General features: G+C 52.7%; 6 protein-coding genes across 6 annotated transcripts; 4 read left to right on the forward strand and 2 right to left on the reverse strand.

Moving 5' to 3' along the window:
* Positions 1–1,074: 1,074 nt before the first annotated feature.
* Positions 1,075–5,512, forward strand: MONBRDRAFT_33011 (uncharacterized protein; the record flags this gene model as incomplete). Its single annotated transcript, XM_001747001.1, has 12 exons — positions 1,075–1,815; positions 2,219–2,254; positions 2,486–2,698; positions 2,758–2,841; positions 2,922–2,978; positions 3,126–3,224; positions 3,336–3,386; positions 3,581–3,655; positions 3,746–3,812; positions 3,907–4,301; positions 4,380–4,514; positions 4,651–5,512. 12 exons carry the CDS (start codon positions 1,075–1,077, stop codon positions 4,732–4,734), a joined length of 2,037 nt encoding a protein of 678 aa, XP_001747053.1. The 3' UTR covers positions 4,735–5,512.
* A 347-nt stretch (positions 5,513–5,859) lies between these two features.
* MONBRDRAFT_9393 (uncharacterized protein) lies at positions 5,860–7,642 on the forward strand (the record flags this gene model as incomplete). Its single annotated transcript, XM_001747002.1, has 5 exons — positions 5,860–5,961; positions 6,049–6,251; positions 6,376–6,570; positions 6,673–7,030; positions 7,529–7,642. 5 exons carry the CDS (start codon positions 5,860–5,862, stop codon positions 7,640–7,642), a joined length of 972 nt encoding a protein of 323 aa, XP_001747054.1.
* Positions 7,643–8,095: 453 nt separating this feature from the next.
* MONBRDRAFT_26661 (uncharacterized protein) lies at positions 8,096–13,784 on the reverse strand (the record flags this gene model as incomplete). Its single annotated transcript, XM_001747127.1, has 24 exons — positions 8,096–8,234; positions 8,364–8,464; positions 8,517–8,591; positions 8,764–8,895; positions 9,031–9,123; positions 9,231–9,382; positions 9,504–9,586; positions 9,682–9,797; positions 9,899–10,012; positions 10,092–10,199; positions 10,278–10,401; positions 10,489–10,666; positions 10,753–10,897; positions 10,981–11,058; positions 11,324–11,422; positions 11,522–11,565; positions 11,710–11,809; positions 12,322–12,426; positions 12,536–12,589; positions 12,737–12,783; positions 12,904–12,970; positions 13,101–13,263; positions 13,395–13,501; positions 13,659–13,784. 24 exons carry the CDS (start codon positions 13,782–13,784, stop codon positions 8,096–8,098), a joined length of 2,550 nt encoding a protein of 849 aa, XP_001747179.1.
* A 381-nt stretch (positions 13,785–14,165) lies between these two features.
* On the forward strand, positions 14,166–15,848 carry MONBRDRAFT_33013 (uncharacterized protein; the record flags this gene model as incomplete). Its single annotated transcript, XM_001747003.1, has 7 exons — positions 14,166–14,260; positions 14,424–14,500; positions 14,590–14,791; positions 14,889–14,966; positions 15,050–15,170; positions 15,292–15,405; positions 15,587–15,848. The coding sequence occupies 7 exons, from the start codon at positions 14,166–14,168 to the stop codon at positions 15,809–15,811; spliced, it is 912 nt and encodes a 303-aa protein (XP_001747055.1). The 3' UTR covers positions 15,812–15,848.
* A 124-nt stretch (positions 15,849–15,972) lies between these two features.
* On the reverse strand, positions 15,973–16,937 carry MONBRDRAFT_9396 (uncharacterized protein; the record flags this gene model as incomplete). Its single annotated transcript, XM_001747128.1, has 2 exons — positions 15,973–16,629; positions 16,740–16,937. 2 exons carry the CDS (start codon positions 16,935–16,937, stop codon positions 15,973–15,975), a joined length of 855 nt encoding a protein of 284 aa, XP_001747180.1.
* Positions 16,938–17,398: 461 nt separating this feature from the next.
* MONBRDRAFT_26664 (uncharacterized protein) lies at positions 17,399–26,539 on the forward strand (the record flags this gene model as incomplete). Its single annotated transcript, XM_001747004.1, has 31 exons — positions 17,399–17,491; positions 17,588–17,644; positions 17,763–17,860; positions 17,972–18,032; positions 18,144–18,220; positions 18,343–18,388; positions 18,510–18,609; positions 18,759–18,880; positions 18,961–19,066; positions 19,193–19,302; positions 19,413–19,544; positions 19,703–19,789; positions 19,888–20,021; positions 20,158–20,264; positions 20,318–20,483; positions 20,736–20,785; positions 20,896–21,207; positions 21,286–21,380; positions 21,452–21,546; positions 21,651–22,107; positions 22,260–23,454; positions 23,581–23,681; positions 23,783–23,867; positions 24,017–24,138; positions 24,223–24,394; positions 24,477–24,566; positions 24,899–24,942; positions 25,000–25,107; positions 25,255–25,443; positions 25,694–25,733; positions 25,911–26,539. 31 exons carry the CDS (start codon positions 17,399–17,401, stop codon positions 26,537–26,539), a joined length of 5,280 nt encoding a protein of 1,759 aa, XP_001747056.1.
* Positions 26,540–27,639: the final 1,100 nt, after the last annotated feature.

Here is a 27,639-nt window from a genome sequence, read left to right on the forward strand (position 1 = left end):
CGAACACACCTTGCACGAGTGGCGCAGTGGCAACCACATCCCAAGAAGAGAAAATCGTCTAAGTCCACNCAATGAGGAAACAGCTTGCTTACTAAGTGTTTAGAAAAAAAAATCGTCCCGGGCGTTTGTCAATCGAAATAAACCTTGAATGACCATTGATCAATCGGAACTTGTCTTGTCCATCTGCTTCTACCCACCAAGTTGTCTCATTGCTTCGCTGACTCGTCTTATGGCGCTGCCATTTGACATACCAATCAGAGCCATGTAGCCCTAGAGAGTCAAAGCCAAATAAGTTTCGTATGGAAAAGAAATGGGATTTATTTCAAAATAAATGATTTTCTGGTCTTTGGGCTGCTATGGCATCCACAGGAAGCGTATGAACACAAGAGCACCCTCGTTTGATCCGCAAAAATTTAGCGCTTCTGCTGTGCTTGATTTGAAACGCACAGCAGACAGAATCGCCGAGCACGACCCGAAATACTGACTGCCAATTAATCGCACCTGCCTCAATCCCAAGAGCAATATGTTGTTACAAAAAGGGAATACATATGTTACTTTCAAGGAGGTGACCGAACTATCCCGCTGAACAACATATTAAGGTACATTCGATAACACCTTTTCATCTGACAAAAAAGTAACCCACACACACACACACACACACACACACACACACACACACACACACACACACACACACACACACACACACACACACACACACACACACACACACACACACACACACACACACACACACATTGACGCCTTGAGCTCTTTTTTCTCGTTTGACCCTCGGCAGTGGTTCGGGTCATACGGGAGGCCAACGGCTTTGGAAATCTGAGCAACATGGCGCTTCCCGCAAAGGAGATGAAGAGGTCGAAGACGGCCAGGAGCCAGAGAGGGCCAGCTACGCGAGAGGAGACCCCGTGACGACACTATGAAGCTTTACTGGATCTGCCGTCCGAGGAGGCGAGTTCAGACGAGAAAGAAGAAGAGCAAGGACCTCGATTCAGGGCGAAATTTTTGGAAAAGCTGAAGACGACGTCCACGGCAGACGTCATGCGGTGGACAAGGATGTGCCTGAAGCGGGCGGAAAGCGAGCGCACCAGGCTCAACAGGCAGCTGGCGGTCAGCGAGTTCAAGCTGTTCCTCAAGCGCCACGGAAAAGGAGCCACGATCAGAACAGCGAAGAGTCAGCACGTCGCCATGTTCGTTGTTTTACTACAACGACTGGCCAACGTGGCGCCAGCTACCGCGATGAGGCGGGTGTCAGACCTGTCCACCTACTACCAGCTGCGAGGGTGGACCAACCCGTGCCTCATGGCAGACGGCTGCAGACCACTGGTGATCCAGAAGGTTGGACGCGGAATGGAGAGCGCAATGAGCCACAAGCACACGCAATTGACCATGGAACCCGTGAGACTCCACCACATCAGACAAATCATCGAGGGCAGCAAGACGACGGCCCGGTCGGAGGCGTTCATGGTGGCGATGGTGGTCATGTACGCCAATGCAAGATGGCCGCAGACCCTCCTCGGGTTGCGCACGGCGGACATTGTCGAGATCAAACCAGGCCTGGTCATCTACCAGCAGTCCACCAAATTGGTGAAGATCAAGCCTGAGAGATTCATTGTATCAGACCCGCCTCAGGACGACAAGGGCAACTTCCTGCCAGCGACGTGGCTCGCACAGCTGGTTCGGAGGATGAAAAAGCAGGGCAAGGACAAGGTCTTCGACGAAATCACGTACAAAGGGTTTGCCGAGGAGCTTGGTACAGCCGTCAAGGAGGATTGCCCCGATCTCGACCACGAGAGGGTGAAGCCGGGGTCGATGCGCCACGGCGCGGTGACCGACTTGAGGGCCGCAGGCCGCAGCATCGCCGAATTGAAGCAGCTTGGCCACTGGACAAGGAAATCCACGCCGCAGCACTTTGCGCAGCTGTCACAGGAATCGGCGAGCGCCGTCCTCCAAGCCTGCATGGCTGTTGGCCGGTCCAAGGTGCACGGACGTTGAAGGACAGCCAGGAAGAGGCCACCAATTCCGCTGAAAACGCTGCCGTGAATCTACAGTCACACCTGGCCGTGGTTACCAAGATGTGAAGTGTTTTGCCCTCTCCTTGAGCCCTGAAATCTTTTAGCCATATCAGGACCCACTTAAGAAGGAGCGGAGCCTTGTGGAAAACTCGTGTCGATTTGTTATTGTTGGTTATTGTTCATAGCGCTGTTGTCCCCCTTCGGGCCACAGCACAGTCACGGTCTGTCTGTACATGAAGTTATTTTCGTCAATTCTGGCCTCGCGTTCTGAGCTCTTGAGTTTTCTATGCCTGCAGCGGTTCTGAATAGCGAAGGCCCCAGCCCTTAGGGAAAGAAAGGGGATCCCCTTGGGCGTAGCTGTCGGAAAAAACCCAAAATTAGTCATATCGTCCACATTTGGATGATTTGTCCCTTTTTGGTTGCTCTGCCTAAAAATAAACATCAAAAAAGAGGGCGGTGATCATGAAAAGAGAGAGAGAGAGAGAGAGAGAGAGAGAGAGAGAGAGAGAGAGAGAGAGAGAAGTGCATTTGCTGGAGCTCGGCAGAGGTGCTGGAGCTGGAACAGGACGCCAGGGGTTGGGCTGGAGCATGAGTTGGAGCTAGAGCTGGATTGCGAGTTTGTGCCGCAACAGGACCAGGGCAGAGCTGGAGCCTGCGAGGACTCAGTTCGTGAAGGGCCTCAATCGGGGTGGTCAAACGAGGGGAGCGGATGTGCTTGTGCCAGGAGGCTCAGGCAGAGGGCAGCTCAACCATGGCGACGGCAGTGCTACGTCGTGCCTGTTATGATGTGGGGTCTGGCAAAAGCAAGGTGGGTGGAAGCCTTGTCATGATGCACTTGTCGTGATGCAGCCGGCAGGTTTATGAACCACACTTGCGTTGAATGTGTAGATGAGCGTTGTCGAAGTTCGGGATGGGCAGCTTGAGCGCGTCGTCTTCTCTAAGCAGGTGAGGGAACGACTCAAGCACTGGATGGTGTGCAGCCAAGTGCCTTGGCTCTTGTTGATGGTTGGCTTACAGGGTGCATTTCTCTTTTGTTGCCGTATCTCTTTGGGTCTGGCCTTCTCCCGCTCGTCGGTGATGCTGTCGCTGTAGTATGACGTCCAGTACAGCCACGATCTAGCAAAGAACGGCAATGGCCAGCTTTCCTCGGAAATTTTGAGTGTTGGCATGGAAGCCCTCGCTCAGCTCCAGGTCCATCACTGTGCGCCGTTCGGACCTGATGCGCGCAAGTCACCTTGATTCTCCGTACCAGAGACTGACCTTGCCGTGATCCTGTGCATGCGCCTTTCCCACGCTCGACAGAAAGAGGCACAGGCACATGGTGCAACAGTTTCGGCAGGTGTTGCCACAGCGGTTCGTTAGCCATGCAATTCCATTTTCTCTCCAAGAGATCTTCCTTCCCAACTGCAAGCCAAAATCGGTTTGACCCAGTTGACAGGCTCTCGCCAGCCGGCTACCTCTGCAAAGCAGACCACTGATCACCCGCTGACCTGAGGCATGTCTGATGCTCTTTTCCCCCATCCCTATGGGGTCTGGTCATTTGTCAGGTATTCCGAAAGGCCAGCAACGGCTTGGCGTTTCTGGCGGACGTGCGTCGGAAGCTGCAAATCAACGTAGACGTGGTAGGGCCTTTTGTCACCCTTTGCCAGCGCACATGTACCAGCCAAGTGTGCGGGCAGATCAGTTGGCTCGCTCACGACCTTTGTGGCCAGGTGTCCCAAGCTGTTGAAGGTTATCTGGGTTGGCGCACGGCGCAAAGCTGTGTGTCAGCCAATCGTGGTAGGTGTCGGCTCGACGCGTGGTGACCCTGTTTCACAGTGGGGGTTCATCGATGCTTTTTCTCCGCCACCATGCCATTGTTGTGGCTTGACAGTGTCTGCAGCGCATCTAGTTTCCTACGACTCGGGTGCGGGTAGTTTTCAAATTGCCTGCCTAGCCGATTCCGCACTTTCCTCTACTCCCGACAACCTACTGGTCCACGAGGGCCCGTGCGGCTCCATCTTGGCGTTGGAAAAGCTGGTCTGTGGCGTCCGCCACCAGCACATGCGCGACGTGCTCTCCCCCAACCCCGTCAGTCCGGATGAGGCGGCTCAGGTCGGGGCCCTCTTGCACCGACACTTGGAGGACAGCGACTGCACCATGCCGCCAGCGTTGCGCGAGCGCCTAGATCACCCAAAGACCGTGGCCGTTTCCATTGGCGAAGAAACATCCATTTTCAACGTGGCCTGTCTCTTCCTTGATGGCGACAACGTTTTGACCCCAGACAAGGTGGGTGCAACTTCCTGCCCACACCTCAGACCGTGCATGCACTGGAATCAATTCTTTTCTGATCAATTGGTCTCGTAGGTACACCAAGCCATGCTTCGGGCCACTGGCAAAAGTGATGCAGAGCTCAAGAGCATTTGTGAGCTGGAGCCTTACCTTATTGTGCCCAAGCTGTGCCTCTTGGAGACGGTCCTTCGATGGGCTGGCATTGCACAGGTTCGAGCTTGTTGAAACGCGAAAGACGGATTTCTGGTGACCCACTTGATCCGGTACCACATCCACGCGGTGCGGCTCAGCCGTCTGATCTTTGAACATTCTCTCACACAAGACTCGCGGGGGGCGCATCCAATAGCTCGAGTATCATTGTGTCATGGGCAACTGTATTGGTGTTGCCCTGTACGAAGCCCTCTGGGAGCAGGCGCCGGCAACTCTGTAGCTGTGCAGACGCTCGGCCCATGTCATCGTTGCCAAAGGAAATGAGCCAGTACCTGCACGCCGATCCAAATGCACGCCGATCCAAGGGATGCGATACATGGAAATCAATGGTCGGACAATCACTGTCAAAGTCGCAATAGACACTCAAACAAGTCAAACGAGTTTGGATGATAGACAAGGTTGACATGCTCGTGCAAGGATATTTCCCGAGTGCGAGGCAACCATCCGATCAGGCGGTCGCGACAGAGGGTTGTGGTTGAATGAGCGCGTTCCAGGGGTCGCTGACAGCTGCTTCAAGCGTACGCGCATCTAGCTCAAAAAATCGCGAGTGGGCACCGCTTGCTGCAGCATGATGGTCGCTAGGGTTGCGGTCGCGGAGACTTTGTTCTTGAACGGCCATGGCTGGAAACGCAGCCTGCTCGTCTGGGTTGAGCAAGGCCTGCCAGGGGTCTCGCACCGCAGCAAGGATGTCAAATGCGATGGGATGCCCAGCACCACCACGTGACTGGAAGTCGTGGCGTGGCCGCTGTTGATGATGACCAAAGCCCCCTCGACCATGCCCCCGCCCATGACCTCCTCGTCCATGACCTCGTCCATGGCCTCGGCCTCCACGACCCCGTCCGCGACCACCGCGTCCCGCACCCGTTGGACCATGGCCACCGTGCCGAGGCTGAAAGCTCGGAAACGGTGGCGGGACGCCTGGAGCTCCACTCATTGCAAAGTGCCGACCATTTCCACCAGCATCACCACCGCCGCTGCCGCCCCCTCGCCACTTGGCCATGACGTCGAAAAGGTTGAAAAAAGAAACAACATGAGCATGTGAGAGAGAGAGAGAGAGTTTGAGAGAGAAAGAGAGAGTTTGAGAGATTTTGAGAGATTTTGAGAGAGTTTAAGAGAGTGAGAGGGTTTGAGAGAATTTGAGAGTTTGAGTTAAGTTTGAGAGAGTTTGAGAGAGAGAGTTTGAGAGGAGAGAATTTGAGAGAGAGTTTGAGTTTGAGAGTTTGAGAGAGAGTTTGAGAGAGAGTTTGAGAGAGTTTCAGAGAGAGTTTGAGATCGAGAGATCTCGAGTTTGGAGTGAGCGAGTTGAGGAAATCTTTGCTCACTGGTTGTGGTGGCAGACGGCATCATGGGACGGCGATTTGTGTTGCTGGTGGCGGTGTTGTTGGTGGCGGTTGGGTTGGCTGTGGCGGATTACGGCTGCGATTTTGCGCAGTGGTATCCACGCCAGGTACGTACAGGTGTTTGCGCTGGCGCATGCCATCATGGTTTGCGCCAATTCACCAAGTGTTGTTTGGGGGTTGTTGTTGTTGTATAGTATGTGGCCTACAAGGCGAGCACCGGGCCCACCATGGATGGTCGGTTGGATGAGCCCTTTTGGCAGGCCGTCCCCTGGACCGAGTCCTTTGTTGACATTTCTGGTGCCACCGTCAATCAACCACGCTTCGATACTCGCGCCAAGCTGCGCTGGACAGAGGACACCCTTTACGTCGCTGCCCAGCTGGAGGAGCCACAGATCTGGTCAGAATCAATCACGTGCCACCCTCCTGGTCTTGTTGCCTTGTCAAATTCTGCTGGCTTTGCCGCATACTTGGAGACTCAATGGCTGGTGGTGTCTGCTTATGGGGCATGATCTTGCTGACAGGGCTACCCTGACAGAGCACGACTCCATTATTTATCACGACAACGACTTTGAGATCTTTTTGGACCCGGACCGTAGCAGCCATTACTACAAGGAATACGAGATGAATGCCTTGAACACGTCCTGGTCTCTTTGCCTCAACAAACCCTATCTCAATGGTGGCTACGAAAACAGCTCACGTGTTTTTGGCAGCAAGGGGTGCGTGGTGCAGCCAACCGCTTTAACCTGGGGCTCACTGGTACCTACTCAACCTATTCACTAACCATGAGGGCCCATGGCCTATTCTTTCAAATGCTGTAGCTGGGATGATCAAGGTCTGCGCTCAGCCGTCTACATCAACGGCTCCCTCAATGACCCGGCAGCAGCGAATCACTACTGGAGCGTCGAAGTGGCCTTTCCTTTGAAGCACATTGTGTACAACACCACCTTTGCCCTACCCATCCGCGATGGCGATCTATGGCACTTTGATCTCAGCCGCGTTGAGTGGCGCGTGGAGGTTGTCAACAACACCTACCAGAAATTACCCAACCAAAACGAGTATAACTGGGTCTATGCGCCCACGTATGTGGTCGACATCCACCTGCCTGAGCTCTGGGCCAATCTGCAGTTTAGCACGGCCAACCCCAACGGCACTGCGCCCGCCACGGTCGATCCCGACGTAAGCACCCCACTGACCTGCCGTGACCTATCCTAGTTTGCTCAGCAGAAACTCATCAGCGCTCATGTTTCATTCATTCGTTTTTTTTTTTTTTGTTTTCTTTTTGTTCTCGCGTTCCCTTGGTGGTTGGTGTAGTGGAACATCCGTTTCATGGCCATGCAGACGTACTACGCCCTGGTCGGTAGTCTTGCTTTTGCCATTGTATGGGTGCCTGGCCGTCTGCATCGCTTGGCTCTCAGCATGCCCATTTGCCTTTGCCGCCTGTAATGCGTGATGTGTGCGTAGCTGGCTTGGCAGTCTGCACACGGCTCTTACACATCTTCTGTGGATCACCTTTCGCCTTACGCGCCCGTCCCACCGGCACTGCAAGCCGACTGCGTATGTCTCGTTGCTTGATCCTCCTTGAACTCCATGCAATGTCTTCCTTTGCAAAATTCTCTCTGCCTTTACGCTGCACTTCTGTGTCATTGCTGATGGTTCCATGCGTAACAACTGTAGGCTTCAATCAAGGTCGATCTGCCCAAAGCTGGCGGTTTCCTGGTGTCCGTGGAGGATCACAAAACCAAGCGCATTGCGACTGTTCGAGATGATCGCCTTCTCTTGGTCAAGTAAACGGCCTTTGTGCACGACGTCAAGAGTGTAGTCATGACATTTTGCCCAGCCAATTCAACGTTGGAAAATAGGTTTCTAAAACCAATTCGATTGGAAACAGAGGAATTATGCGCGAGCGCCGCAATGGGTGCTGCAAGAGCTGCGAGGCGAGATGAACTTGAAAATGGGCCCGGCCAGATATGGGTGGTAACAGCATCCTATCGCTGCGGCTTCCTCGGCGCTTCCGTTTTAGCCACTCAGTCCATTGAGCTGGCCAGATTGGTCGAGGGTTGTGCAAGGCTCTGCTGAAGCTGGCTTAATACGCTCTCATCGACTTGTTGCATAAGCATCGGGTATTGTTGGCTAAACTGCTGAACCTGTTCTGCAACATAGCGTCGCACAATCAGGCCTCCGGTGGGGGCTTCCGAGTCACGCTATATTGTAACGGCACAAGGTCGCAGTGAGGTTTGTTGCTTAAAGGCTGGAGGAAAGCATTGCAGTAAAGTCGCACGGCCGTCGAACCTTAGCCTGACGAAACGTTTGACAGGCGCGCAAATCAGCATACTCTGACAGCTCGACAAACATCAGATCCGAGTCCAATACCATCTCGCCCCTATTTTAAAGTGTCATACAATACCAGGATTTAGCACATTCAAAGACTTGCTGTGCCCACCGCACAACACGCAAAGAATTGAAGCGCCCAGCCCAAAAAATCTGGTTGCCAAAGCTGCGGCGTACGCACCGGAAATGAAACGTCAGAATAGCCGAAGACAGCACGCCAAAGATGGCTGTCAACTGAGGCACCGTCGATTCCTGCGTGTAGTTGACGTTGAGTGAACGACCCTTTTCACGCATAACATGAACCATTTGCCCAGATGTGAATTGCAAACTGTACCGTATATGCATTGAGTGCATTGGCCAGTGTCAGCACAACCAGCTTCTTGGTGCTGTTGACCACCATGCTATCGTACTATACACGCGGCAGATCAGGGTGGGTGGTAAGCATGGGCGATCGGGAGCGGTCAAAACAGGCAGCAGGTCACGACAGGCAGCAGAGCGCTGCTACCATCGCAGCAGGTCTGGTGCACAATATAATTTTGCTCGTTGGCTTTTCCAGGTGCCCTGGATTGCGAATGACCTACGTGATCGCACAAAGTGGCCCAAAACTGGGTACAAGCGTCGTTGCTCGGAACCATCTGCCGAAAGTAGTCGGGGTACTGCACGGCAAAGCGCGCGGTCACGCTGATCATGGCGTTGGTAAACGGGCGGTCGGGCTGCGTATGTTACAAAAAGGAAGCATGGAGTTGGTGAAATCAGGGATTAACTGACGAATGACGAATTTGAACAATTGATTCCCAAATTCATGAAGACCAAGGTCAAAGGCCGCAGTAGAACGCATGCCAACGCACCGATTGTTCAGTGATGATTCGCGTAAAGAGCTGGCCTCCGAAGGGAGCCAGCCCCTGAGCCAACCCAGGTAACCCCAAGGCATTCTGAAAGACCTGCACCATTTTATTTGTATTTGAGCACCCCAATGCCGAGCACGCAGAACAGCGAAAGCGGAACAACAGGAGTGCCAAAGATCAACCACGCTGGTGTATTGGCTCACCCTTGTCACTAGATCCAGTTGTGACCGTGGAACGGTGGCAAAGAGTTGCGGCAGGCTGGCACAGATATGGGAATACAGTTGCTCAAGGCGAGCGTCCTCAAAGAGCAGGTAAGACTCGAGGATCAAAATGCAGGTGCGCACGTTGTCATTTGCTAAGTGGGGCAAATTAGCAGAGAAGCACGGTGTTTCATGAGTCTGTGCCAACGCAATGAGCGGTCGCCGATAATAATTACGCAGAAAAGCTGGCGGTGCCGTTCGGCTGGCACCACAAACCTTGCTGCAGCAGAGTTGGCAGTGCCTCGTAGAGACCCAGCACTTCATCCGTTAGAGAAGGCAACACCTTGAGCAGCTCGTGCCTAAGCATACACAGAAATGTGAAGCGAAACTTTTTCGGGGTTGGCTTGCAAACGCATGCTTGTCCCGGCCCTCTTTGTTGGACAGTAGAACCCACCAAAGAATCACGACATCGTCGAGCAGATACACGTGTCCGCCTTGCTGAAGATCAGTACCATATTGAATCAAGGGCACTGACATTTGCACCAGCTGATCATTGGCCACGTTGGCAGCCTGCACGATAAAACGAGGTATTGGATTTACGATCTCAAGATGCCGATATGCAGGGCGCAAAGGTATCACTTCAGGAGAGCTGGTGGCAGCAGAAGGGGTACCTTGATCAGTGTAACCATGAAGCGGACAATTTGGGTCTGTAGCAGCGCATGGTCTTGCGATTGCTGCCAGAGAACGGGAAGGTACTCGACCAAAGCTGTGGAGAGGTCATTGAGCTAGGGCGGGTCGAGGCAATGTGAGAAAGAAGGAGACCAATGGCACCGCGAGCGCATAACTCAGGCACGGTAGGCGTACATGGTCTTGCATACGATAGACAACTTCAGTGATACAGGCTAGGACGTGGATCTTCACGCTGGCATCCTCAACGGCATCCAAAAGCGCAAAGAGCCAGGACAATGCATTCTATTGAACAGACAGCGTGGTCATGCTGAGCAAGGCGGGGACCAGTCATTCGATGGTCGAGGCTTTCCAGCAACCCACCTTGAGCAACGGCAAAAAGTCCTCCTCTGCAAAGCCCACATCTTGAGCAAACTCCTTGAGAGTGGCACAAGCTGTCAAGCGAATAGCCACGTCCGAGTGACTGCCGATGGTAGAGATGAGCAACCTGAGGTTCGGGCAAGCAGCGAAGAAAGAATTAGCGACATAGGACAGGTCCGTTCTTATTCCAGCCATGTTTGCGAGCGAAGCGTACTCATAGATGGCAGGGCGTGGCTCCTTGGCAATGTTGATCGTGGCGTAGGCGCGGCAAAGCAATAGAATTCGCCGTTGAAGAACTGTGCCATCCTGGCTGCCAGTTTGAGCTGAAAACTCTTGCAAAAGCTGGCCGAGAACGTCGTTGATGTTCAAGTGACGACGCAGAGCGTACGCGCCTGCACATGGAACATGGGGCACAAACCAAGAGTGAGTTGCTTTTATTTGCGGGCAACAAGCTGCCGTGGCGACATGCTCAACCTACTCAGGGCCACCGCATTGTACACGGCGTCTTTCATAGTTAGCGAGGATGTCGGCGCCAGCGCTTCCTGCATCAAGCTGAGAAGGTAGGGTGCGAGACCATCGCCATTCATGTCCAGCAAGGCTTGATAGAGATGCTCTGCACATGGCTACACGCGTGGGGCAGCAGTCCAACGTTGAACCGTGCAGTCACCTAACATGCCAGTCGATAGATGTGCAGGAAACTTGATACCTTCATGACGTAGCGCCAGCCATCGCCAATATCCTCGGTGGCAAACAGCTCAGGATCTGTCTCCCATTGCTCACGTTCCTATGACGTAGCGGGAGGTTGATCAACACAGCTTTGAGCCTGAGCGTTGAGTCTTTGAGATGGTTCGCGACCGCCAAGAGCCGTTGGCAGTCAGATGAACGCACCTCAGTAGATGTGGGTAAGTAGTTTTGAATCAACAGCAAGAGAAGCTGCTCTTGCTTCTGTCAGGCATGAATGGCAAACAGAAGAATGCCGTCGAGCTATGAGCATGCACAAGAGGAGAAGAATGTTTGCGACCGCATGCGACTGATGCAGCTCAACGAACGTTGTAGTCCAAGGCCGACTGGAGCGCAAGTGCAGCTTCGGACTGCACTTCTTTGCGTGGCTCAATCTGGTAATCGGGTGCCTTGATGATGTCGCGCAACTGGATCAAGAACCCGATCAGGCGCATAACACAGATGTAAGCTCAGAGAAAGACATTCAAAACTCTTGCTGAAGCCTTCAAGGAAAGTTGTGGTCATACCAAGAGCATGGCGGTCGTTAAAAACTTGGAGGATAAAGGGTGGCCTGCGTGCATGGGAGAGCGAGAAAGAAAGAGGGAAAAAGACAGGCAGATAGACAAGGCAGAGATGGAGGAAGAAGCGACAGGTGAGTATGCCCAGAGAGTCGGGTGTTGCAAAGCGGGAATTCAGGAGGGCTTTGATGACCTACGCGCATCGGCCGGCGGGAAGATACGTGCACCGTAAAAGTCGACGATGACGCTAAGGTGACGAGCAAATTGTGTGGGATGATATGTGTGTGCTGCATTGACCTATGTGGTGTCAGCAGAAAGAAAAAAGACACAGACAAAATTCATTGAGTGCTTTACGCTTGACATCAATATGGCGGGTGGGGGGTTGCGAGAGAGGAGTCGTGCAAGCGAGCCGAGACCGTTTTGTGAACAAGAATGCAAAACTTGGTGAGAAGTTCGCCCAAGGGATCGGCATCTGGATCCTCCAGCGCAAAGTCTGTGTCAAATTGAAGAAAGGGAAGGCCATTTCGAAGCGCAAAGGTATGTGCCACATCAGTCGAGGGGCAAGACCGCCAGATGAACAAATAGTCTGAACCCTCGGCTTGTGTTTTGGGCTAAGACATAGTCAGCCAAACGTACAAAAGTCGAGAAAGGATGACTCGTGCTGCAAGAGCCGCTCCAACAGCCCGAGGGCGTCAACTTGGGCAGCAAAATCCTAGGTCAAGTGGCCAGGTTGTTTTTTTGGTTGGTACAATGCATTTGAATTGGCGCCGTCGCGAGATGCGCGGGGAAGAGCCCAAAAGTTGGCAAACCTGAACGCCCCAGGCAACAAACTGCCGGATGGTTTTGAGGAGGAGACGGGCAAAAGTCAAAGCCTGAAGATTGAGAGCTCCTGGGCTGCCCGCACGCAATTGTTCCTGAAAAAAGGAAAAGAAAAACGGAGACACCACAATCTCGATTATTAAAAGCGCTCTTGATAGCACAAGCAGGTGTGCAAGTTTGGCAGTGGAACAATCGGTCGCACACCTCAACAATGCGAGTATAAGTTGAGAATAGAAAGGGCAGCAGCTGCTCAGCCAGCTATTGCACGGTGTGCCAATTGAGATATAATCAAGGTAAGGTCCAAGGCGCCAGAGCATATAAGGCAAGAAGAACAAGCTATCACGCATGGATCCATGCAAATGGAAGCGTGGTGGGAGCAAGGAGGTGTGGACTATACCGACCAACCTGAGCAAACGCTTTGCGTTGAGGAGGTAGGCGGCGGGAGGCGAGTGCTGGAACGGCAACGCAGGGCCGTGGCATGATGAGAAATTCAAGCTCCACCAAGACAGTCGGCTTATGGACGCTCTTGGCTTGTTCAAGAGTCAATCAGAATTGGTGTAGGATCTCCTCACCTTTTTCCACACGATACAGAAACAGCAAGCTGCGCTGTTGTACAAGAGGGTCACTGGACTGGACCAGCTGTTGATGGGCCCCACAATCATATGCAAGTGAGTCGAGAGGCCAAGGTCAAGCCAGTGTGGGCCGCTGGCAGCGCTGTCAATCGCTGGTATCTGCAAGACTCTCGGGCCATCTCGACAATCATCTGTACCTCGATGAGGAGAGGGATCAGCTCGGGCCACTGTTGTGGGGCATCAATACGGGCGATGCGGCCAACCAATTGGGCCGACATGACGGCAATGCCTTCGTGAGGCTCACGCAAGAGGTTGAGCAGCTCACCACGCACATAGGCGCGTTCATCAGCAGGGATGGCGCTGTGGTCACAGAGAGAGAGACATTGGGTGGTGCAAGGGGGGGCAATGTATTAGGGCAAGCAAGGCCAAGACGAAAGGTAATGAAGATGCGAGCAAGCACTATGAGATTAAAGGCCTGTTCAATCGCTTACTCGGGAGCCATGGGTCGCCAGAAGCGCTCCACATTGTTCTTGAGCACGATGGCGGCTGTGTACCGCTGCTCCGTTTGGACGTTCGCGTTGGGCTGACACAAGATATCCTAGCGGGAAGCGATCGAGTGAGTTGAGAAAAACGGAAAAGCAAGCAGCGATGGGGACGTGGTGGCTTCAACAACCACCGCTGCCAAAGAACCGGCTTGACTGCAGTATCGACAACTCAATCTCGGGGCAGCCCTGTGCAAAGGAACGGGCACGTACGGCAAGAGCGGCATGAAAGCCCGCCTTGACCTCCCATTCGCGCAGTTGGGATTGTGCGTGCAGTTGCAGTTCCTTATTGGGACTGCCAGCCTGCAGCAGGCAGGCCACCACTTGATCACGATCCATTCCCAGGCTTGCTATCCAGGCGCCCTCTGGTCTCGCGAGGTGACGCTGCCCTTTTTCTCTCGTTCACTGACTCAATCACGAGCACGAGTGTGTGTGTGTGTGTGTGTGTGTGTGAGTGAAAGGCACTCAAAAAAAAAAAAAAATTGCTGTGAGAAGATTCGAGCCTAAAAAATCTGACATTGTCACGTTGCAATACATCTGCTTTTGAGACAGAGACAGAAATGAGAGAGGAGACAGAGACAGAAATGAAGAGCAAAGACACAAAGGAGAGACAGAGAGAGAGGCAGCAATTTGTTGTTTCGCGAATTGATCGTTGCTGGAGGCCTTTCTCGTGTCGTGCTCTGCATCTCTCATCTCTCAGGCCACATCGCAGCAGCAAGGATGGCGGCGGGCCAGGTGGTGCTGCTGACTCTGGCGGCTTGGATAACATACTGGATTGGCTTGTATCAACGAGCACTGCAATGGATATGCAGTCGGTATGGTGCTTGGCTTGTGGATCAAAGTTGGGACTTTGGGGTTCATCCGTTTGGATGATAATCATAAACTCTGACGCCAGCACCTCGCGCCGGCATCGTGCAGGTCACGGATCTGTGATCACTACTACAATTTAATTGGTTGCTGGTGTGCAGCCTTGGCCAGACTGGGCGTGGGCAGCACCATGGCTGGTGGCACGCCCCTCAGCCCCCAAGAGCCGCTCATTCTCTATGAATATGAAGGTATCACAGACTAACCTGCTGCCTTTCCAGGCAGCGGAGCGCCACCCTTCTCGCTCCTCACTTTGGGTGCGTACAACGCAACAATTTAGGCTGCCCCTACTGCTTACGAGTCCGTGAAGCCATTTCGGTTTTGAACCTGGACGTCATCATATACCCTTGCCCTCGGGAGACCCTGCGTCAGAACAACTTTTGTCGCGACTCGCGCTTTCGAGCCGTGGTCGAGCGCAAGGCGGGCCAAATTCAATTCCCTTTCCTCATTGACCCCAACAGCAACGGCCAGGCGGCGCAGGGGTAAGGCAGCCCTGACATGCTGTTGAGCAAGCCCTGTTGTGCTGGTCGAGCTGTTGATTGATAGCCTTTGAACCATGATTGATTGGCCGACCGCCAGGATGCTCGACTCAACAGCTATCATTGAATACCTGTGGACCACCTACGGCGCCGACGCCTCCCCTCCCCTAAACTATCGGTAGGTTCAAAGACACGCTTTTCGTCACTGTACACATGCATGTCAAGTCTTCAATCGTCCTCATCTCAGCACGCGGTGCCAAGCCTCGTGCATGCCAAGGTCCTGCAAGCTTTCTTTGGTATGCTGGACATTGCCTCGCGGCTGATCTGGCGGGCACTTCCGCAAAACGGGCTTCTACGCGCACCATCACGACAACCAACTCAGGCAAGTGGGACTGCTGCTTGGCTGCCTTGACCGGCCAAGCTCTGCGGCGGATGGCAAGGTCGTGCGCATGTCGAGTTGCGAGTAGCAAGCTCAATTTTTCCGTCAAATATTGGGTTGATAGATGCTCGAGCTGTGGGGTCGCGAGGGCTCACCATATGTTCAACTTGTGCGCGAGGCGCTTTGTACCCTCGAGCTCCCATACCGTTACGTGACAGTCCCCTTTGGGGCCGAGGAGGTAAGCTCATCGAATTTGCTCCTGTGTTGGCTTGCTTGCTCAATGTGCGCTTTCCCTGCTTCCAATCGCCACCTCATGTTCGATTCACTGCTGACATCTCACACGCACAACATGACCTTTCTTTTCCATTCTCTCTCTCTCTCCCTCTCTCTTTCTCTTTCTGGGGGTGATTGATTCCCAGAAACGCGCAACGTACCGCGCCATGTTTGGCCGCCACTTGCCGGAATGGCGGAAAAAAGCCAATCTTGTCATGATCCCGTTGCTACTGGACCCAAATACGGGTGCAGAGCTGGTCGAATCCCGCGAAATTCTGTCATATCTACGCAAGACGTATCAGGTGGGTGATCCACCTCGTGAGACGGTGGCAGACCTGCGCATCCCCACCAGCAAAAGCAAGCACAATTAATGTCTGCGTCTCTATCGAATTGATTGCCAAGCATCTCTGTGTTGTACTCCCGACAAGAATCCACAATTGAGCGAGCACGCATCCTTTGTCATTCAGTCAATTTTTTCTTCTTGAAGGCAAGAGGGCGGGCAGGCAATTGGCGCCTGTGTACGCCGATTCGTTTATGCCAAGGGCATGCCTGAGGTTGAATCCTTGGCCAGCAACCGGGAGCGGGCCGAGGCAATGCGCTTGAAAGCCTCTTCACTGCCGGGGGCGCGATTTTTGTCCGGGTGTACCATGGCCGCGAGGGTTTTGTACGCACGCATGACCTCGGCTCGTTGCGCGTCGGGCAGGAGCTGTAAGACCGCATAGTCGTCGTTTTTGGGGGCACGTAGGACAGTGTCTACTTGCTGCAGGTCTTCAGCACTAAATGTGGCTGTGACCTGCTCTGTGCGACCGTGGTAGACTTGTTGATAGACGGCCTCGATGAGCCAGGAAAAGAGCTCTTGGACACCCTGGCCCGAGGCCGCGCTTGTTTCAAAATACCGGTAGCCTTGCTGTTCGGCCCACATCTGGGCCTCACCGGCCGGGACTTGGCGGGCCTGCTCTCGGTCATTCTGATGCCCGACAATGGCAACGACGGCCTGTGCCAACTCCGAGGAAGGGGCGTTGTGCCGGAGCTCAGTCAGCCACTCGTGCACCAGCGAATCAAAGGTGGCTCGCTTGGTGACATCAAAGAGCAACAAAACGCCTTGGGGAGCATCGTAGAACTCGCAGCGAACTTGCTCATAAGCACGGTCCCCAGACAGGTCATAGAGGCTCACACGAAGGTCGGCATCCTACACCACCCATGCATGCACTCGTGAACAGAACAATGCAAGGCTGCTTTGGCTAGAAAGGCCGACCAAGAAGGATGCGGAAAAGCTGGCGTCGAGCGCAGATACCATACCGTGCGCTGAACGGGCGCGACACCATAGTCGAGGCCCACCGTGGGAATATACTTGGACACAAAGCGCCGTTCACAGTAGCGCTTGATGAGACAGGACTTGCCGACGCCTGCATCGCCCAGAGTCAGGAGCTTCACGCGTTGGATCGGCCGCAGCGCCGGGAGCTGCGGCCGCTTGCGCGGCGCCTCAATTGACGCCATGCGCTTCCGCCCGTTGCGACCATCAGGCAGACCAACCGCGGGCCCTGTGAAATCAAACCAGCTTCTGCGCCCTCCACCGACCACCGGCCCGACCCCATCCACCTCTCACCCCTGCACAAATTTTAAATTTACACACACATCTTGACGTTGTTGAAGTGGTTGGTAAGGCCTCAATACTTGCTGACAAATAACTCTGACATCATTCCACACAGCTTTTGTGTACATGTACATGTACATCCGGGATGTATGTGTGTATGTGCTTTTTTTTCGTTTTTTTTTTTTTTCGACACGGTACGTATGTCAGCGATGACCTATGTGCGGATGGAGGGGATCAGAGAGATCAGCGAGGACGTGATTTGCGGGGAGGGGCGCATGTTGGAGGAATGATCGGGACCTGACACACACACACACAGACAGAGCATTTTTTGAATCATTTGTAGGGCTGTTGCAACATCGGTACCATGGCTGCGAGCAGTTGGTCGGCCCAGGCGCTGGCGCTCACCAAGAAAAATCTGCTGCTCCTGAAGCGCCGGAAACGACAAACCCTGGCTCAGGTTGGTATGCATAGCCTTGAATGGATGTCCTTTCGCTCCACGATCTCAAGCCAAGCCTTTGCATCTACTACCATGCTAATTTTCGGCCTGAAACAGCTTTTAATTCCACTCTACATGGCGGGTGTGACCTGCCTCATCAATCTCGCCGTGACGGTACGGCCTTCCATCGGGCCCGGCACGAAACCGGTCAAGCCAAGGCTACACAAACCATCACATGCCTGTTGCCTGCTGGCTTTTACACACACTGGCATCATGGCGTACACACCCCTAGACGTCGAAGCATCCTGCTGTCAATGACTTTACTCCCATGCCAATGTTGCAAGAGCTCAACGTCGCCCCCAACCTAACTTTGGCCTACTTCCCCTTGAGGTAGGGCTATCCCTGTACCACTTTCTCTTGCCGCCACTTGAATCCTGCCGTGTCCACGTTGTGAAACTTGTCATGCCTGCACCTGGACGTTGCAATCCTACAAAATTATAGCGCTGCACAGCTGACGGATAAGGTCCAGCAACACCCTTATCTGACCGACCTCCAACTGACTGTGCGTGAGCGCGGCGTGCTGGCCTTGCCTGATGACGGCCCTTTTCTTCCACTGACTGATGTGTGATTCCATGTTTTGACGTTCTGGCTCACCTCGCCTCTCTCTGCACAGACGCAAGGCTTTGCCTCGAGCGATGCTTTTGAGTCTTGGTACCGTCAGAATTCAGACGGCCTCTTCGCGGCCCTCGAGTACGTTCACTTTGCACAGCGCTTGCCAAAGTTTTCGGCGCCAGCTGAGCTCGTACACTTTTGCATGGCATCGCCTCGCTCACACGCCCTTGCTTTCTTTTTGATCTTGTGGCGGAGCGTAGCTTGAATCAAGCCTTGGACGCTCAGCACATTGAAATCTACATGAAGGTATGACTAGACCTGCGCAATCAAGATTTGCATTCATTGTTGAGACCGTCCAACCAACGATCTGGCGTCAACTCCCATTGATAATCCAATTTTGTGCGCCGCGCCAAAACAACCCATGTAGACCGGTCGCGGCATGGCCCATGTTCCCTCAGCCTCTCGCACATGGGACTCTCCGGCCAGTTGTCACAATCTCAGCCCAGACATGGAAGCGTGTGGATCGGGTTCGTCTACTTCGTGCAATAAAGAATGATAATCATAGCTCTTGTATTGCGATTTTTGCACTCTTCCAATTTGCTCGCACAAGCCAATGTTTTCGTAGCCGCTTGCAATCACCGAGTGTTCCCTCACGCGCCATTCGAGACTTTGTTAGACGGATATTTGGACACTGGTCTTTTGCAGCTGGAAGCCGCCTTATTCGAAGTGCTGCACAACATTACGGCCCCCGATCTCGCCAATATGACGATTGCCAAAATGCCCATCCTCGAGTTTGTGGTAAGATTCACGCTCTGGCCCATGCGTGCTACATCATGTCTCGTATCATCTGAGGCATGTGCAACGTAACCTGTATGTAGGACAACTCGAAAGCACAGGTCTACGCGCCCATAACGGTCATTTTTTGCATCATGGCTACTAGTCCCTTAATTCAGTACCTAATGATCAACGTTGTCGCTGAAAAAGGTATCTCCTTTGGCCCGGCGTGCCATTGGCATGCTCAGCACTGATTCTTGACGAAAGAGTCATCCAAATGCTGATTACAAACGCCCGCTTCTTTCCATTTATTCATCTAAATGCCGATCTTCATAGAGCTGGGCATCAGAAACGCGCTGCTCATTATGGGCATGCGCAAATCAGCCTACCTCGTCTCCTGGCTGGCCTCGTATTTTTTGCAAAACGCCGTTTCAATCGCTCTGCAGGTCAGAGCCATTGGATGCGTACACGCCCTGTCCGTTCTGAGACTGACACATCGCTTTCTGATGTCAACTTCTGCTTGCCCCTCGGTGCTCTACCGCTGGTGGTTCAACAGACGACGATTTTGTGTCTTGGCAACGTATTTAGCGCCTCGGCTTGGATTCCCGTCTTTTTGCTACTTTTTTGCTTTGCCAACTGCTTGGCTACCTTGGGCCTGGTATTTGCTCCCTTTTTCACAGACAAGCGAGTATGTAGAACTAGCCCAGTTCCGGTCAAGTCATGTTTTCCTGCCATATCATTGCTTTGCCTTGTACAGATCGCGATTGGCTTTTGCTCACGCGATTGCCATGCTGCATGCCATCCGCTCTGTGCCTCACCGTGGCCATGTGCGTGCGTTCATAAAAGGTTGCTGGAGCTGCGGGTAGTCTCGGCAACACCATCTTCTCCTTGATCATCTTTGGAGTTAAGAACGTCACCGTTCCAGGGACAAAGGTACTATTTGCTGTTTCGACTGGATGATCCTAGTTTCGGTTCACCTCATTCGCCGCCCGCCCTCATCAATCACTTCCATGTTTTTGTGCGAATGGTAGTGGGCCATATCTGTGCTTCCTCCCTGCGCCATCAGCTTGGGTCTGACGACGGCTCTCAATGAGGACCAATTGCACGGCCTCTCTGTATCCACCATGTCTCGTGGCGAGTTTTCTGTGGGCAGTGCCATTATAATGTGCGTCATTTCATGTTACGCACGTCAACATGCAAAAGCCTGTTTGAAGACCTATCCCTGCTGGAGGCTCGTCGCCAATTGTGCCACTTTGCCTGCCGCACCAGAAGCTTTTGCTCAACACGATATGACTATGTAGGCTGATTTTGGACACTGTTTTCTACTTTGCGCTTGCCTACTACTTGAACGAAATTGTGCCAGGCAATGGGCAACGCAAGCCCTGGAATTTCATGTGCGCGCCAGCCAGTGAGTGTTCTTACCACCCACATTAGTGTCGTGGCGCTTGCTTTGATTATTAGCTCCCAGCGATTTCCTCATAACGTATTGCTCCACAGACTATTTCGATGCGGGCGAAGATGTTGAGGCCCGCTTGGATGGGGCACGAGAAGATGAAGCCGTTTACAGCTCGCTATCCCCGGGACTCGTCATAAAGAATCTCGGAAAAAAATTTCGTTCAGCTGATCGGTAAGGTTCTGTTTCCATGAGTACATGTATTTCAGTAGTTCCGGATGAAGGCGGTCGTGTGATCAGTCTCCTATGGTGCCACGTAACACAACGGTAGCAAATCTCTGGACGGGGTCTCATTCAAGGCTTACGAGAACCAGATCACCTGTCTACTCGGACATAATGGCGCAGGTGCTGGACTCTGGCATTCCGGCGTTTGATTAATTTGCGGATGGTAATTCAAATTGTTTTTGTCCCATGCGTTTCTGACAGGCAAGACAACCTTATGCAACATCATCACTGGCCTCGAGACCCCAAGCAGGGTACGTCTTTTAGTTCATTCTGAGGCGCTATGTTGTCCACCAAAGACTCACAGGTGTACGAGTTTTGCCCCGGCTGTTTCCGTGTCCTCGGGCTCAGGGTGGCGCTTTAGTTTTCGGCGAATCCTCCATGGAGCACACCGCAGCTGTGGGTGTCTGTCCACAAAAAGACATTCTTTTTGACGTATTGACTGTCTCGGAACACGTCGAGCTCTTTGCCGCCATCAAAGGAGGCTTTCACGGTGAAGACAGCGCCGCATCCAGTACTTTTGCTAGTCCAGAGGCGATGCTCAATGAGATTGATCTACTGGACAAGGCCGATGCTCCCGTGACGACTCTCTCTGGTGGCCAGAAGCGCAAGCTTTGCGTGGGGCTTGCCCTTGTTGGAAATCCTCGACTCCTCGCGTTAGACGAACCATCGTCAGGTGCGTTGTTGGAGCTCCCTTCTCCTGCTTGTCATCCCACAAGCTACATCTATGGTCTGAGAGTGTCGTTTGTTGTAGGTATGGACCCAGCATCGAGGCGTCAATTGTGGAGTGTTCTGCAAAAGTATCGACATGGCCGAGTCACGCTACTCACTACCCACTACATGCAGGAGGTGCGAAGGCGTGCGGCTTCTGTTTGCATATGCTTTCGCTCGGACGATGGCATATTCACCATCTGTCATAGGCTGATGTCTTAGGAGACCGAAAAGTTGTTCTTTCTCGCGGCCATGTCCAATGTGTTGGCTCTAGCCTCTTTTTGAAGAAGAATTTCGGCGTTGGGTACGTTCAACGGCGATCAGACGGGCTGCGTTGTCATGATGTTTTGCTTTCGCTTAGAATGATAATGAACTTGCTGCTCGCTCTCGCTCCTCTTGCCTTCTAAGGTACCACATCGATGTCACGGGTTGTCAAGCCACACGCATCAATTCGGAGGTATTAGGCCAAGCATTTCCAGCGTTGCGTGTGGAACTTGCTCGTAATGCCCGCTCAGGAACCATCACCGTTCCAAATGCACAACTTCGTGCTCTTCCTGAAATCCTTGAACAACTTGAGGCTAACGCTTCGACTTATGGCTTGACAAGCTTTGGATTGCGCATGACAACTCTTGAAGAGGTGTTTTTGGAGCTCGAGAAACGCGAGAACAACGAGGTGGCTACTGAATCAGAAAAGCTTTCCCCTCGGCTCGCAAAGCCGAGTGCATCACTGAATAACGGGCAAGCTGGCAACATTCAACGCGAGGATTTGACTTTGCCACTCTTGAACGAGCAAAGTGCGGCTGGTTTCTCCGAGTCATTTCCGTCTGCCTTCCGAGGCATGCTTAAGCTACGTTTGCTTCAATCGGTGTGTTGCGTGCACATATACATGCACACATACATGCAGGCATCCAGACATAAACAGACATACACGAAGGCATGCCACAGCTCCAGACGTTGGCATGAAGAAAGTGCACGAGACGCACGACACTCTCTCATGTTTGTTGGGTACCTTGATAGGCTCGCGAGTGGCGTGCTCTCATCTTTCAAGCCGGGCTTCCCATCCTTTTGATGATCATTGCGTTGACCGTTGTGGAGAAGCCACAGTCATCAACGGACCAACTTTTACAGGGCAGCAGCTACAACTACACACTTGATTCGCTGGCTGATGCAGATCATCCACTGAGCACGACCTTGCCTCAAGGGGGAAATGCTCATTTTCTAACTGCTGCAGCTTTGAACTCCTGTGGCTCGCAGAACTCATTCACGACGCGAAGCACCTCGTCAGATTTTATTTGGACGGGGCCAAATAGCAGCTTCTTTGAAACTTTCAATGCCAGCCTGATTGGCGTGAATTCGGAAGCCAACCAGACAACATTGTACTACAATGCATCAGCCGTGCATATGCTTCCAACCGTGATGCAGCTGCTGTACAACTCGCGGGCCAGTAGTCAGACGACAAAGTCCCCCTCATACTGCACATCCCTTCGAGGCCTACCCACCAACGAGGCTTATACTTGGGATGCTTCAGTTTACTACACTGTACTTTTGATCGGAATTGCTCTCAGTGCCATTCCCGGCGGCTTTGCCGTCCCAGTCGCTCAGGATAAACACTCGCGCATGCGCCATTTACTGTTCGTATCAGGAGTGACCAAACTACAGTACTGGGGCGCCTTTTTGCTGGTTGACTGTGCAATTTTCATGGTGCCTGTGCTCGCCGCCGTCATCCTCGCATTGGCAAAAAACGTAACTGCGATTATTGGCCCGGCTCTGCCCGCCTTTATTCTCGCCGCACTGCTATACATTCCTGTCAGCATCCTATTCTCCTTCAACATGAGTCGCCTCTTTCCTGATCCAGAGACAACGCAGTCCATGTGGCCCGTGATGAACAACTTCTTGGGCTTCATCCCATACGTTATTGTGGGAGTGGTGGACGGCAGCTCTTCTGCCAACGTTGCTCGCATCATTCATTACTGTTTTTCCGCCTTGGACCCAGCATACACCTTCTCAGGCACGCTGTACTACATGTTTCGACTCAAGACCGCCAATGATGCACAGCTTGATGCCTCTTCTTTGCAAGCGGTGGACTATTTTAAGATTGAAAACGTTGTACTTCCGACCATTCTCATCACCCTTGGACACCTTGCTTTGCAAGCTGCTTTGCTCTGGTGGCAAGAACGGATCATCAGCGGCGATAATGCTGCAATTACTGATGGTCAGCAAGGATCTCTTGCGCTTGGGCCCTCTCCCTTCGGGTTTATGCGTTGAATTTGTTGCTTTTGATTTGCACCAAACTCACCTGATTGACCGCTTGGTATTTTCTTGTTGATGCGCTTGCCAGAGGAGCGCAAGCTCTTTCTCAAGGCAGAGGACGTTCAAATGGAGCATGACATCACTTTGAGCAGCACGGATCGAAGTCTCCGTGTTTGTGATGTGTATAAGGTGAGGCGCCCGGCCACTTTTACTTGGAATTGCGCTTCAGTTCTGAGCTAACATGTGAACATTTCAAATTATTTGAATGCTGAAATCATGTATGGTGCCAGCGCTACGGAACTTCATCTGGGTCCTTCAAAGCCGTCAATGGCGTGTCCTTCTCCGTGGAAGCCGGAGAAGTTTTTGGGTTGTTGGGTTCGTGCCAAGACTCAACTCTACAATGTCGTTGCTGGCTAATTCTTGGCACAAGGAGGATAACGACTTGATGCCAAATTTTGCCATGTCCTCAAGCTGATGTCGTCATCTCTCATGGCGATCATGATGCTTTACAATTTTGCGTGCAGGCCCGAACGGGGCTGGAAAAACCACAACTATTGCGATGTGTTCGGCAGAAGAAGCTCTGACCGCTGGTGACATTGCAATTGGCAATCACATGGTTTCGCTTGACCCTAAGGCTGCATTTAAGGTATTGTCGACATGGGCTGCTTACGTGCGTATCCAACTTCTGGCTTTCTCACCCTATGGATGTCTTGGTTGCCGCCTATTTCAGGACATGGGCCTCTGCCCGCAGTTTTCGGCGCTTTGGAAAAATATCACTGTTGGCGAGCATCTTGAGTTTTTTGCCAGTGTCCATGGCTTACCGCGCAACGCTCCAAGGGACTGGTTGGAGTCGATGGGCATTGCAGAATACGAGCACTATCAGGCAAAAACCTTGTCTGGGGGTTCGTTCACGTGCAATTAACTTGGTTGCATTCTCTGGCACACGCTCTTTTCTTTCTCATACCACAATGTGTTGTTGCACAGGCACACAACGCAAGGTTTCCTTGGCTTTGGCTCTGATTGGCGAGCCGAAAGTGGCATTACTTGACGAAGTGTCGACGGGATTGGACCCGGGTTCACGACACATGATTTGGTCCTTAATTCGCACACATACTTCGCAATGTGCTACTGTTCTGACGACACACAGGTTTGTTTGCTTCTCATTCACAAATTTGTTGAATGGCTTTTTTGATCTCTTACGCGGTGCTCTATTGTTTTCTTCAGTATGGAGGAGGCCGAAGCCCTTTGCAATCGAATTGGTATTTCCCTCACATTTCCCTCGCTTGTTAATTGCTGATCTTCTGATTGTCGTTTCCTTGAGAGCTTGCTCAAATAATATGCGGTCTTACGAAGCCCTTCGGCGGCACTCGTAAAAGACTCCAACTCACGGCGATGTTATTGTGCAGGCATCATGGTTTTTGGAGAGCTCAAAACTGTTGGTACAACTCAGGTAGGTCATATTATGTGTTTGTATCGCGTATGTTTGCGTCGCTTGCATTTTGACTAGGCTCTTAATCTTAATTTGTCATCCGACTTTGCGCTCACTTTGCAGCATTTGATCACACGTTTCGGGGATGGCTACATGATTGATATCCAAGCACGGTCGGAAGAGGCGGTAAGCGATGACCCATGAAGTGCCCGCATGTGCTTGTACACCAAGCTTTCTTGGTGAACACAACCTGAGTTGTAGTAATCCTTGGACCGCCCAGCGTTGCCGCCTCATCCGCGCATCGTGCTTATACGTTGAGTTGTTTCATAATAGGTGGAAACAGTGCTCGCCGTACTGCGCGAGAAGCATGATACTGAGCTCAAGCTCAAGTATGGAAGCTTTGTACAACTCTTGATTCGACTCAAAAGCAGCGAATTACCAGACTTCTTGCGCATCTTCAATACCCTTGTCAAGGAGGGCACTGTTGCACACTACGGTGTCTCACAACCTTCACTTGAACAGGTACGCATCAATTTTAACTGCCCAATTCGCCAGATATCACGTTTTCAAGGCCTTAGCAATTTGTCTGTGGCACCTGCGCGTGTTAGGTGTTTCTTCATGTGGTCGAAAATGCCGAGTGCCGCCGTTGAGAGCAAAATTTTGATTTCTCGGCATCCATGTGCCGATAACAAAGGCTTGAGCCTTCGGTTTGACACCGCAACGAACAATTCAGAACGATTAATGATTAATGATGTTACATCCCCACTGTCAGGCTCCAGGACGTCTGGAGGCCAGTTTTGGGTTGCGAGGAAGTGCGTAGGTTTGAGGAAGCGTTTTGAGAGGGGTTGGAGAGACGTTCTTCGGGACGGAACTTAAGGTTTAATAGTGTCTTGAGGCCAATTGAACCAGCTGCGGTCGGCAAGCATTCACAGTGACCAGACCAGGTGCACCATTAAAATAGCTGTAGAGTCGCTCAATTCCAAGGATAGGGAAAGTGCCACCTGTGCCCGACACGTGCCCGCTCTGCAGCAACAAGACACCTCAGCCGCGACTGACCCGCGAGCACCTGTTGACCTGCCGTCCCATCAAGCGTCACAACGCCCTTCGCGACGAGATGGGCCGCCTGCTCAGGTACGCCACCCTCTCCCATGTCTGGGTGGAAAAGTCTGGCTACAACGCCAACGGTCAGAGCTGCCGCATCGACCTGCACTGCCGCAACCCCTTTCCCGGCGGTGCTCTGGGCCCAGCTCTGCCCGACCTGGGCATTGACGTGACTGTGCGCACAGCCCAACCCCCGACCACCTCGCAAGCCTGCATCAAGGTGGGCGCTGCCCTTCGCCGAGCCGAAAAGGAGAAGCGCGAGTACTACACCGGTTTCAACCATGGAAAAACTCTGATCGTCCCTGCGGCGATGACGACAACCGGTGGGTTCGCCTCCTCCTTTGTGGATCTGCTTGGTCAGCTCGCCCGCTGCGCCGAGGCCCGTGGTGTGTACCAGCCGGGGCTGGATGAGGCCTTTGTTCCTCGGTGGAAGGGTCGCTTTGCGGCGCTGGTCCATCAGATGAACGCTGACCACATCCAGCGCCACTTTGGCGGTGTCTGCCTGCGCTCGTCGTAGGTAGGCACCGCCTCGGGGGTCCCTCTGTGGGGATCCCTGTGTGCACCTGTCGCTCCCTAGGTGGTTTTCGTTGTGGTCTTTTGATGGCTTGACTTGTATTTTTGTTTAATTTTGCTTCAATTTTTGCTGTATTTGTATTAGAGGCACAATCTGAGACGGTATACTTTACCACGTTGTGTGTCCTCTGGTACTCGATGTTGTCCCACCTTGTTGTGTAACATCTGGTTGTACCATCTTGTTGTGGCATCTGTTGGTCCCAACAGATTGCTGATATCGCTTCCACCTGTCTTCAGTGTGATAGTCCATTCTCTGTCTCCACTGTGTGTGTGTTTCCACCTGCTATAAATGGGAGCGATCTCCCTGGATCGGTACCATTTTCCTTCTTGACCTCGGTCGTTCCACTTCCCTCCTTCTGTCTTGTTCTGTCTTGTTCCTTCGCCTTGCTTCAATCCATGTTCTCGTATGCACTTCGATTGGTTGGATACCTCTGTGACAATCGCCTTGTCCACACACATAACACTGTACTGGACATACACCTTTAATAGGTTATGGGCCTCGGTTGTGTACTCTTCCAACCTCTCTTTCGTTACCCTGCCTCGCTCTTTCCAGCTGCTCTGTTCCCCTCCTGCTTCCTCCCTTTGTCTTCTGCTTGTATTGTGAAAACGTTTCAAAAAAAATCATCAAAAACCTCTTTGTTCCTCTGTTTTGAGGCAGTGCAAAATTGTCATACTTTTTGTTTGTTTGCTTGCTTCCTTGCTTGTTGTTGTTGTTGTTGTTGTACCTTTCCCCTCCCTTGATCATCGCCACCATGCCATTTAGTGTTATGCATACTCCTGTTGACCAGCGAGTCACTCGTAGCCGTGGCGCTGTGCAAAGCGCTGCTCGCGCTGCTGCCACCAGAAATTTTGAGGCTCACACCGACCTCACGCGCGACTTCCAGCACGAAGAAGATCATGCCGAACCCGACGCTCTCGATTGCTTGGTCAACGAGCATGAGGAAGAGGAAAGGCCGAAAATGGCCGCCACCGGGTCGCACCCGGCCACGCCTTCGACAGGAGCCGCTCCCGTCGAGGCTACCGCGAGCGCTTCTCGCCATGCCC

The sequence above is a fragment of the Monosiga brevicollis genome, genomic scaffold (assembly GCF_000002865.3).
Source record: "Monosiga brevicollis MX1 MONBRscaffold_15 genomic scaffold, whole genome shotgun sequence".
Taxonomy (NCBI): domain Eukaryota; class Choanoflagellata; order Craspedida; family Salpingoecidae; genus Monosiga; species Monosiga brevicollis.